Source organism: Bombus huntii, chromosome 16 (genome assembly GCF_024542735.1).
Source record: "Bombus huntii isolate Logan2020A chromosome 16, iyBomHunt1.1, whole genome shotgun sequence".
Taxonomy (NCBI): Eukaryota; Metazoa; Arthropoda; class Insecta; order Hymenoptera; family Apidae; genus Bombus; species Bombus huntii.
Genome location: NC_066253.1, coordinates 2961628 through 2974109, shown reverse-complemented (window position 1 = coordinate 2974109; position 12482 = coordinate 2961628). Strand labels below are relative to the sequence as shown.

At 34.9% G+C, this 12482-nt stretch overlaps 1 protein-coding gene across 6 annotated transcripts in view; it reads right to left on the bottom strand.

Moving 5' to 3' along the window:
* The window catches only part of LOC126874476 (uncharacterized), a 96785-nt gene extending 84311 nt beyond the window's left edge, over positions 1-12474 (bottom strand). For 3 of the 6 annotated variants that reach the window (XM_050636587.1, XM_050636597.1, XM_050636591.1), the window contains exons 1-3: positions 12388-12474; positions 11611-11901; positions 3460-3730 (exon numbers count right to left, since the gene is read on the bottom strand). In XM_050636587.1, the coding sequence (XP_050492544.1) occupies positions 3460-3599 (140 nt within the window). In that variant the 5' untranslated portion in view covers positions 3600-3730; positions 11611-11901; positions 12388-12474. Of the gene's footprint in view, positions 1-3459; positions 3731-3846; positions 3985-10901; positions 11062-11610; positions 11902-12387 lie in introns of those variants that run through there. The other 3 variants (XM_050636589.1, XM_050636590.1, XM_050636588.1) reach the window with 3 other exon arrangements.
* Between the last annotated feature and the right edge of the window lie 8 nt (positions 12475-12482).

The following is a 12482-nucleotide window of genomic DNA, read 5'->3' as shown; positions in this document are numbered from 1 at the left end:
TGTTGAGGAAGATCAAGGAGAAACATTGTTTCAGATCTTTGTTCTTATGGTACAATTGCAGAACCTACAGTTATATCGATTAAAACCAGCTGAATTATGTTTGCATAGGGGCCAATTAATGATTCTTTAGATAATTAGGTGATTATTTGGGGAATCGATTAACGTGGATAGCTATGAAATTGGGCAAGCTATGGAAAGTGATTAATTAAGGGGTATTAAGATAAAAAATCTAATGCGCAGATTGGATATTAGAGATTATTTATAATTATCACGTACAAGCAAGAAGTCTGTTTAAGGAAGAAGATCTTTGATATAGAAGCACGTGGTGATTTCACACTGAATATTTATTGTAGATAGAATTGCAGTGTACTAAAGATTGGATACTCTTCAGAAATTCCTTTGCATATCATGTGATATATAAATTCATAGCCTGCTACTTTCATACCGTTCCAGATATAAATTTTATTAATATTATTCACCTGACCAATGGTAGCTTTCTCCTGCAAAGCAGTAGAATATCCTGATAAAATTTCTTAACATAATGAGATCAAAACTAGCCAATAATAAGATCTTGTATCTCTTTTTTTAAATATAAAATCATTATTATCATCAACATTACTCTCAATGAACTGTAACTGAGAATGCAACTTTTCACTTTTATGGAAATGAAGAAATACACATCCAATATTGTAAAATATTTTTCTATCCCTATCATTGAAACAAATGTAGAAGAATTATTGATTACAGAATGTACAATAACCTTGTAGCTTTTTAACTTCAACAAGCTAATGCTTGACTATTAAAGCAATCAATTTTTATATCTCCTTTCCAATCAAGTTATTACTTAATAATACCATTCTCAATGGATCTCAATTAAAAATGCACCTTTTCACTTTTATACAAAAAGAGAAGCACATAAAAAATTTTTAAATATTCATCTATGTTTGTTGGCTTGAACAAATGAAGAAGAGCCAGTGAAACGAAACAAGGATGATCATTTAACGCCGGAGGATCATTAAGAACACACGTCCTTCGAACGGGAACACTTTGTTCCAGCTTGGGAACACGGTTGGCATCGAAGATAAAAACCGGCTAATAACTTACGCAACGTTAATATCGCAATTATGATTCGCACCGTTGCTCTTGTCTTTTCCTTCCATCTCTAACGGTAGCAACCACTAATCACCGTATTCAAATCCGGCTTTTGCGGCCGTTTACACACTCACATGTGGCCAGTGTGCATGTAAAATCGTCAGCATTAAATTCAGGAAAGCATCTTCCAATAATCTTATGATAATAATGCACATTATGGCACAGGGTGGTGCTTCATACTCTCTTGGAACTTGAATAATTGCCTGGTACATATCAGTAGCTTTTCCTGACTTGTCTAATTAAATTATAAATTTAATTTATTAGGAGGTTTAGGTGTTTTCTTCAAGGAAATCTGAAATGTTGGAACGAACTGTAAATTTAAAAAGAATTCTGATGAAGCAGTAGTCATAATCATATTGGACTTGATATTTAATATGAACTCTAATTTTTCTCAAGATGCTTTGATAGTAGAAGAATTGCTGTAGTCCAATCTCCAAGGATCTAATTTGTAAGAACTATACTTCATCTATGAATATTAATCTTTCTCAGATGTGGGAAGAAATAATGACCCCAGTCCGATATTATGTTGGATCTAAGGCTTCAAGAATCTCCTAATTTGTAAAATCTGTAACCTTACATAATATTCCACCTATGAATATTAATCTTTAATTAAGTGAGCACAGAGGTATGTACATACTTTGATCCCAGAAAGATTGCAGTATCCCAAAATTATATTAAATCTGATACTCTAAGAATCTTCTAATTTATAATATCTATGATCTTATACAATATTCTATCTATGAACATTAATTTCTCATCAAGTGAATGAAGTAAGTAGCCAGATATTCTGGTCCAAGGAAGATTGCTATAAATATTCTAGTATTATATTGAATCTGATGTTTTAAGTATCTTCTAATCTTCTAACATTTCACTAATAATGAAATCTACTCTGAAGCAAAAAAAGAAATACTCTTCTAAGTAAAGAGATAATCTGATCTCAATATTATATTGAATCTGATACTCTACATATCTTCTACTATTCAATAACAATAAAATCTATTTCAAGCAAAGTCTTCCCAAGTCTTCAGTTAGTTGGCACAAGACCAATCACTATAACTGAAGAGTAAAACAGAAATGACAATGTGTGTAGTAAATAATCCATCGATTGGTAACAGTACTTGGGAAGAGAATAAAAATGAGGCTGTTGCAACAGCACAACCAATCTCCTAAAAGGGAATCGTTTCCCATTAAAAGGAAACACTGCCTCCCACATATATAACGTTGCACGTTACACGTGACTGCGTTCCACGGACACGCAGGGCGCAACATCCTGAGGGCGATCGGGGATCATTCCATCAGTGCACGCGTAGGAAGTTATTCCACTTGTCCAACAGTATCGAACGATACCTACTTTTACCTCCGGTCGACCTTCGCATTACGACTTACTTTTCTCGAGCTCCACCGGCCAGAGATCTCAACGAAAACATTCGACTATCCTGCAAGTTCCTCGGAGTATCTGGTTATCCAAAAGTATTGGAAATATTTAAATTCTTGCAAATATTTTAATGCATCAATGAATCTGAAGATGTATGTAGCTGACACTATTGGAAAGTGTGAAAGAGAAATATCTGAATATGTATGATAGTCGTGTACGTACGTTTATAATTACTCAAGTTCTGCACGAATGATCATCTAGAACGTCTCATCTAAAAATATTGGAGTATTTGAAATGAAAGTTTTCTAAAATAGCTGAACCGTTCAGGCTGTTCACAATACTCAAAATACTTGAGTAGTTGGCTATCTGGATTTTAGAACATAACAGAAAACCTATGATCATTAAATGCTTCCTAAAGTATTTGAGACTATTATGAAGTATTTGAACTACCCAAATTTTCTATAATATTTAAAGTATATCTGTAAAACTGAAGTATCTGACTAGTTATACTGTATATGTCTTAGTATCTGAGAACGCTGAACGATTTCTAGAGTGCCTGAAGGTGCTTCAAAGTAAATATCTGAATTACTCACAATTAATCTGACTACCAATAATACCTGACTGTCTAATTTACGCTTAGACTAAGTTAAATACTAGAAAGTATTTAAGGTACCTAAAAAATACTTAAAAACTAACCCATCCAGAATGTCTAAAACATTCTTTTAAAAGTTCTTTTCAATTCAACGTCAAAATGCCCAAGATACTCAACATGAAATCATTGAAAGCACCTAATCCATCATGCGCACCTGTTGAAATAACAAGTATAGATTCTGAAGGATCACTCAATCTTACAGACCCCTGGCCACTTTTACCTATGACAAATCAGATTGGACATAGTGTACGGTCAAATCAAACAGGAAAAGGTGACTCACCTGTTCTTACGCGGCAGTGTCGTAATAGCCATGTTCAAGGACCCCTCGTACCGATGATTGTCCTCCTTCGATCGCCTAGGCAACTCCGTGCAGACACCCTGCGTGAAGCTGTAGGTCCTCCGCTTTTTCAGGCACAACATCTTTGCTTCCTTCTCTCTCACACACTTGGACCCTCTGTTCTCCTCACTCTGTTACCTCATAACTCACCACCAACACACACTCTGTCCATCCTCATGTCCTCTGGCACTTGGTCACTCTGCAGTACATCAACCTGAACAGAATCACAATTCCCTTTGTCAGATATCAGCCGATCAATTTAATCACAATATATTTATTATCGATTTCAATCAGTCAAAATAGAATTGAAATAATAATTCTTGGAATTACTTTTCTCTATATTGGGTATTATTTGATTGACTAAGAGTCAGATAATGTGGAAACGAAATTTATGCAGTCTTTGGGTATGAGTGCTGGTTTAAGCGAGACTTTTCATTGAACTGGAGGAGAAGGCAAGGCCGGATGCGACTTGGAACCGAGCGGAACCGCGACTGCGAGCCGATTGTCAGAGGCGACGAGAGAGAGACGTCAGACTCGTGGCGAAGTTATAACTGTACTGAAGGCTGCGTTCAGAATCTTTCCTCAGGCGCAAGTGCGCCCGGTGATAATGACCCCCACGAAAATTACGGGGGCTCCGGCTGCCGGTCACGATCCCGCATAAGTTTCGTTAGATGCCGTTTTTTAATTGCGTACTGCCCGACTTCCACTTGTTCTACCTGCATTTTTATATTTTCATTGTTTCCTTCTGTATGTCTAGCATCGAACGTTTGAATATTTTCACAAGTGGATATTTTTTTAAATTAATTACACAATCCTTGTATAGTAATGTTTTTGTTCTATAAGTATCTTTATATTTTCCCCGTTTTTTTCCTTTCTTCTTTACATCCAGTACTAAAGGTCCAATTATTTCCACACTTTCTTATTATTAGAGTCCTTATACGGTAACATATTATCAAAGTGTCTGCTTGCTTTCCACTTGTCCTACCAATGTCTGTACATTTTTAGTTACTTTTCCTGGATCTAATGTTAAAAGTCCGCTTGACAGAGATGAATATTCCTTTCCTATTATTAGGGCCTCTGCATTTATGGAACACTTTGTTGTCCTCCTTTGTTGTTTCTAAATTGAGTTAGTCAATTTAAGCAAATTGGAAAAATGTTTTACAATTGACGAGTTTATTATTTCTTGAAGAAAATATCTTCTGACTTGAAAGAAGCTTAAGACCAAACAATTTGACTTAATTGGCGATTTGATGATGATTAAAACCAAAAGATCAAACTCAGAAGATCTACAAAACCCTACATCATCGTTTCCCAGATTAAAACAATCGCCAGACATTAGAAATCCTATTCTAAAAATTCCAAAGTGAAACGAAAAAACCAAGACCGTTCTCTCTGACGTCTAGAAATTCCTGTATTGTTTTCTAGAATTTTCTAGACTTGTTTGTAACGTTGAAGATATAAGTAACTAGCGTTCGAACGGTCAGCGAGTAAGAGCGCTTTTGAATGTGTTGTATCTGCATTGGATGCCGAGAATCGGCGGGAGACTCCTTTCGAATTCCCCATAGAACACCTGATGGTGTCGTACGTGGCGCCAAATCGGCGTCACGGTTGCGATTCTCGAATCGAAAATCAACCAAGCCGAGAATCACCAGCCGATTCGAATTTTCAAATAGAAACAACGAGACAGGAATAACAAAAGCGCTTTGCCAACGCGCTCATGTAATCGCCGCTTTCGAGTTCTGACCACTTTTTCACCTGGAATCCACGATGGGAAAAGGTGTTGCTCCCAGAATTGTGTAACGCAGCGTCAATAAAAATTAATTATGCGCTTCATACACGCCTCTTTCTCTAAATCCTACTCGTTCATGCTGCTCAGTTATAATTACGCATTTACATGTTTCTTTATTTTCTTATTTTTGCCTTTAGCTTGGTGATCTTGGCTATTCAACATAGCACTACTAGGCTTGCTTTCTCTCTCTTCCAGAATTCCTGAAACACTGAATAAATACATATTTATATGCAAATTCTTCACTTTAAGATTAGGTTGATAGCTGTATGAAATATCTTCAATTATTATTATTATTGTTGTTGTCACTATGTGCACATTATATTGTGATATAGCTTATTTTGTTTCATATTTTATGCTTATATGTGTCTTTCTTCCAAAATTCCTGAAACACTGAATAAATACATATTTATATGCAAATTCTTCACTTTAAGATTAGGTTGATAGCTGTATGAAATATCTTCAATTATTATTATTATTGTTGTTGTCACTATGTGCACATTATATTGTGATATAGCTTATTTTGTTTCATATTTTATGCTTATGTGTGTCTAGGTGTAGATGTTCAGTTCTCCAAATAAAATATTCACTGAATATTCCTTTCTAAGTATCTATGAACTCTAAATACTATGATGTTGTCTAGCTAGGTTTTATAAATATATTAACCGAATATATTACAGATATTTGTAATATAATCCAAATTTCATGTTTCTAGTTATAGGTTAACTTATGCAGAAGAGTCTAACGAAAGCAGGAGCTACCGACGCGATACTAGCGCCACCATTGTCAATTACTCGGGGGTCCCCCAATTTCACATATCTAAGGCTATTCTTTTCATACATATTTCTGCAACGATTCCAAACAATACATTAAGAACTGTAGATGAGGAAGGTACTAGTCATTTTTCGGTCTCTTCGTAGAGAAATACTGATCAAATTACATTTTCATCCCCTGTGCCTATGTCCACCGACGTATAACACACGGGACCAACATGAAAAATTAACAGAAAAAAAGCCAACGAACTAGAGAAGAAACGCAGGAATTACTGTCATAGCAAATTACAATGATAAATAGAACATAATAAAGGTATATTACACGCGATACATAGTTTCTTCCTGTGAGCAAAAACCAACTAACTCGATGCATAATAAGGATGATTAAATCATTGAGGACGCCATCACGTCAAGAAATTAATTCTTCATTTCATTCTTTTGGCTCGCGTATCTGAGCACGAAATTGAAATTATCACGTATACACGCGATTTTTCTCGGCAACCTCTTTACGATCTAACTCCATTATCAACTGGCCGTCCTGATTAATATCAAGCTGAGCTGAGAGGAGCACGATCGCCGCTAACGACCAATTATCATAGAACGATTCTCAGACAAGCTAGATTCATTGGCTATAACGTCGATGATTCAAGCCAGGCTCTTCCCCATGAATTATTCATTCGACGTCTAACGGATAGACTTGGCAGTAGAATTCACGCGGAATGCACTTCCCTTCCTTTCGATTCGATCCATGGCACAGGTGTATTAGTATCGCTTTTAATTCTTCTTTCTCTGTTTTCCATGTTTGCCGTTTCTCTTTCTCTTATTATTGGCAAGTCTGTGATAAGAAAATTGCTAAGTGTTGAACAACCAATACTCTTTGGCAGCTGCCATATTTTATTTTGTCTCGGATAGTTAATTGATAGTTTATAGGTTAGGAATGTTCGGATGCGTTATAGTGACATAGCATCCAGTGGTATCTATTTCGATCCAATTCCTGACACAAGTGTAGATCTTCTTCCTTTATTTTCCATCTTTCTTGTCGTTGGTGTTGTTCTGGGATAAACAAATTTCTGAGTGTTAACCAATCGATTCCCTCAGACAGCTGTCATATTTTATTTTGTCTGGGATGTGAACAAATTGATGGTTTATAGATTATGATGATTAGAATGCGTTCTAGTGACTTTGATTTAGTAACTATAATATTTCAATTTGTAATATTCCTGTAAAGAAGCCTTGGCTTCACAACATTTAGTTGAGAGAGGTTACATTTATACTATGGAATTTTGTAATTCCAATTATGCATAAATTAATTAATCGTTACTTTCAATTCGCAATAAAGATCATGTCCTATCTTCTAAATATCATAATGCATATGTATTTTATTCTTAATATTCCGGTTAAGTGATTTTTCTTTTTACTTGAGGTTAGAAAGAGTTGTCAGAGTCCATAAAATATCAGATAAAGAATTGAATAGACATATGTTTCATCTCCTAATATCATAACATATACTTTATTCTCGATATTATATATGCTTACTCAAAGATAAAGAACTTTTACAATTGTTCTGTACATCTTCCTTTCAAGTAATTAAACTCTACCTTAATTTCCAACGACTATGACTACAATGGCTACCAATATAATCTGAAAAACCCGATTATAACTAATTAAACCAATCTATCTAATAACCTCTCGTGACTACCAGCATTAAATATAGGTCAAAACGTCAAGGCTGATTTACCATAAGATCAACTATTGTATCATTTAATTAATTATCGAAAATTAAAAGCGAAATATCCTTGTTACCGTTAACTTCCTGCCTTCGTGACTAATTCGAAAAACTTCCTAGTTGGTAACGTTATATCATGAAGTTCCTTTCAGATCGAAAGTTATTATGGACGATATCCAACAACTCCAACATTCATTAACTCCTCCATGAGTTCTTATAATGCTCCGTAAGGCTCTTATTACTAATTCTTGCATGATTGCCTGACGATTTACAGATAGCCAGTACTGCCAACCGTCGTTCCACGAGACTCGGCGAAAAAAAAACTTCGATTTGAGAGACTCTGATATATGGTGCACATCAGAGATATACGGTAATGCGTAGTATAGCCCGAGGAGCCGGCTCTGCCAGCAGTAAGTGCAGTTATGTTGGACTGACCGCTAGGATGTACCAGCCGGTCCAGAGACTGGTACATCTTGTTGCCATGCAACGTGACGTTTCTGAAATAAAAAGTGCCCCAGCTGGGGGAGAAACGTGAATGTAGATTTACCAAAAAAAGCCACAAGATTCACTGCTGATGCTTCAAAATATTCTGTTGTATAATGGATGCTGATCGCTTGGGAAGGTCTGGCCTCCTTCTTTGAGTTAGATGGTAGCGTAGCAACTAGAGGATAGTTCTCTTGGTACTATAGTTTCATCCAATAAAGTTTCCAGGCACTCGTGTGTTTCCAAATGTTCAGATTGTCAATAGTTCGATTCACAATCCTTAATTTGCCTATTGAAAAGACATGAAAGTTAAAAGAAGCTGAAGAAGAAGAAACCAAGCAAGACCATAAATCATTGATGTTTCCATCAAGTGAATTTTCTGAATTCACTGAAATTACTAAGAAAGAGTAAAACCTTGGATTTTTAATGTACAATTAATAATAATCCAATGTTTAATCTTTAACCTCTTTTTACCGAGAAATCCTAACCTATTTTCCTTTTTAAAAATAGCCATCCTAACGTAGGAAGAGTATCCCAACTTTTTCTTGTAGAGTATCAAATTTAAGAAAACTCAAGAAATCCAAATATATCAGAACCACGAATCGTTCTCAATTTTAGGTTATGAACTTTTCAGATACTCGTGGGTCTCCATCAGAGTAAAAGTGAGCAGTGCAGGACTAACATTGGTAACACATCCGTACGAAGGGTTTATGAAAGACATTTTCCACGTGATAGTCTCAGTGGCATTACGAAATTCGCCCATGGCAGAGATAACAGTCGCGGGAACCTCTGCCTTGAGGCTCGCCATAGGAGTCACGCTAATATTTCTACGTCGCGGAGCGCATCCTCATAGCCGATGAATAAACAGATAAACACCGTGAGCTAGTCACGAAAGCGAATTGCGTTTCATTAGCATGAAAGTGAGACGCGGATGCGCTGGCATACTATGATAATCATCAAGATCGAACAATTATGCAAATATCAGCGGAAAAACATTGAATAGCTGCGTTGACAGATCAAGCGTACATTCTTCCATAATCTTCCAGACATGTTCCTTATACGATCCTTTTATACGTATGTACTACGTGCAAACATAATATACGAGGAAGTTATGAATCGTCTCATGTCCTTGGTTTCCTAGAAGAGTGACATAATTGAAAAATAGTCAGTTATGAGATACAATAGATTCGTGGGCCCTATCGCCTACTAATTTACTAAATAATAACATTAGCGTATGGACAGGTTACAAATTGCAAGTTGTAAATTAGAAGTTATAAACTCGCCTTCTAGAGTTTTCAAATTTTTAGTCAAATAGAATAATTAAATGACTCAACATTGTAAAACCGTGAAAGATAAATGTTTATGGCTTGCAATTTATAACTTACAATTTGTAAAGCAAATGGAATAATTAAATAGTTTACAATTTGTACAATCCACTTTCTAGAATTTCATATGATTTATTACAAAAATTATTATCGCTGTTTAAAGTGATGATCGAAGGACTTAAGATACCATTTATTTTATAGAAGAATATAAAATTAGATTATGATTCGAGCATCGTACCAAAACACTTTTCTCATAGAGTATTGTCTCAGTGTTAATTAGGACGACGAACGAGTCCCGTTAGGAAAATTTACTACTATTTTCGACGCTGTACGATACATTCGGCCACCAAGAGCCATGAACCGGTCTCGCCTTCGCTTTGAGACTGAATAAGAAAAACGTAACATACACTGTTAGTTGCTATTAAATCCATGCCAGCTGAAAATCTACATTGACTGACGAAAGTATTTGAATTATTAATATATTATGCGTATTATACAAAACTTTTTGAAATTCCATTAACATTATAATGAAATCCGACTATCATGAGTATACTGGTCAAATTTGAAACCTGTGTGAATCTACTTTAAAATTGTTAATTTATGTAGGAATATATAAGCAAATAAAATATTGTGAAAAAAGAATAGTATGCTTATGAGCCAGAGTTAATGTAAAGCTTTCATAACTAAAATACAATAATTACATACTTACATTAATTGTGCAATACAATTTTTCAAATGTTTCGGTATAATAATAATAAAGCATGAAAATAATTCATATAATACATATAAATTTTCTACAATTATTCAAATTCTTTCATCATTCACTGTAGATTCCTCATCACGTGGTATTACCATCCTATCTAGCTCCTCATCAACATGGAAACTCATCAAACTACAATAGAACAACAGAAAGCGTCGTTCATTAATCACCAATACGTATATACATGAGTAATTCTCCAAATAAATACAATACTTTACCAAACACAAAATTTATGTATACGTATGCACGTACCAATTATAAATTCACAATGAAAAAAATAGAAAAGAAATTCCTCGATAAATTAAAAATTAATTGCATCGAATATTCCATTGTGTTACGAGGATTCCATGAACTTTTACAAAGAAACTCGCGAGCGTTTCGCAACCGATTACATGATACATAAGGAGAAACACACGTGGAAATGGAAGTTTGAAAATACTTAGAAAGCGTGGCTTGAACGATACGCATTCTCCGTCCAAACACAATGCTCCGTCGGACATACGTTGTAATATAGAGCTGACATTCCTATTACCTTGCGCCGCATGCAACGTGCTACATTCTCCGGCTGCGGCAACGATAAACTGCATCTCCTTTCAGACGTTCCTTCCGCACACGTTCCGCGCTACGGCAATAATGAAAATCCACTTCGTGACCTGGTTTCGAATTATCGATGTACTCGGATAATATCTTAGCTGTATGAGAAAACGAATCTCCGAATTAACTTTAGCTACCATTTCGATATTCGTATATGGTTAGTTCTATTTTCTAAGTTCAAGTACACTCGACTCCGTTCTCATGAATCTTCACACTCGATTTTCAATCAAACAAGTCTCAAACGAGAAGATTTTATCGCGTCATTTACTGCGTCTGTTATCGAATCCTTTGTTTCTCATTATCCACTCCTATTTATTTCATTCTTTGTCATCCTCCTCTGCCATGTTTTGTAACCCTCATTTCCCAAAGAAATAAATTTTACATAAAAAATCCTAATAGCTTCTTAAATCGCATAAAACAATGGCTCCTAAGTGTGGCCTAAGAAATCTTTACACAAGCAAATTATTATTTTATTATTCGAATAAAAAATATTTGATAGCAGCATGTGTATTTATTTATATGTAGTAAATATCTTCTCTCCAAGTTTCAACAAGTTTTTATTCAAGAAAATTCTAAATTTCGCAATAATTACTCGCATGTAATATTACTTTTATGTAAATAAGACAATGATCATTTTTATGGCTTACCCCAACGAGGTACACCGATGTTGGTTTCAATAGATAACCTTCCAACGAAATGTTCCTTCACGTTACCAGCATCATTTTCCCAAGTGCTTGTGGTTTCTTTTTTATTATTCACTGCACATCACCACAAGATTCACAACAGAAATGTCACTTTATATCGTCAAAACATTTCGTCTCGTTAATTAATGACCGTATCGCGTTACAAGCCGGCGATAAATCGAACTGTCTCGAACACCATTAGTTGATCAACTGGTCATCTCGACTTTACGATAATAATCAATATCGAATTCCTAACTGTCAATCATAATTAATGTTTTAAAAAATTATAAAAATCTTGAAATGAAAATATTATCGCATATATACAGAATGAAATATTATTGATGTATATATTTCTTTAGAAAAGTTTCGTAATAAATCATTGTCGGGCAGTTTCACTAAGAAGAAGAAGTATATAAATGGTTTGTACGATATAATGCGATTCTGACGACACTGATCAATTTCGATTTCGAGATATAAAAAATAAAATCGACATATTTTGGAAATAATTTAGGAGATTTCAATATTTTAGTAATTTAATGCTTAATATTTAAATAATACTTAAAGTTAAATAACGATTTTAAATGAAAAATAAACAAATTATATTTACGAATATTTATCGATTTCGAAATTTCAATAAAAACTAAGATGTCTAACTAATCTAATTGAGATAAAATTCAAATTGCTTGGAAATAATGAAAGTTTAAAAAAATGTTAGGGTTAGGATCTTCTAGGATTAGTTACCGGATTACGAAGCGGTTTGAGGAAAAGTCCCGCGACGATGTTTATCCGGTCGACGATTAAAGCGCACTGAGAATATACAGACTGTCGCGGGCAGT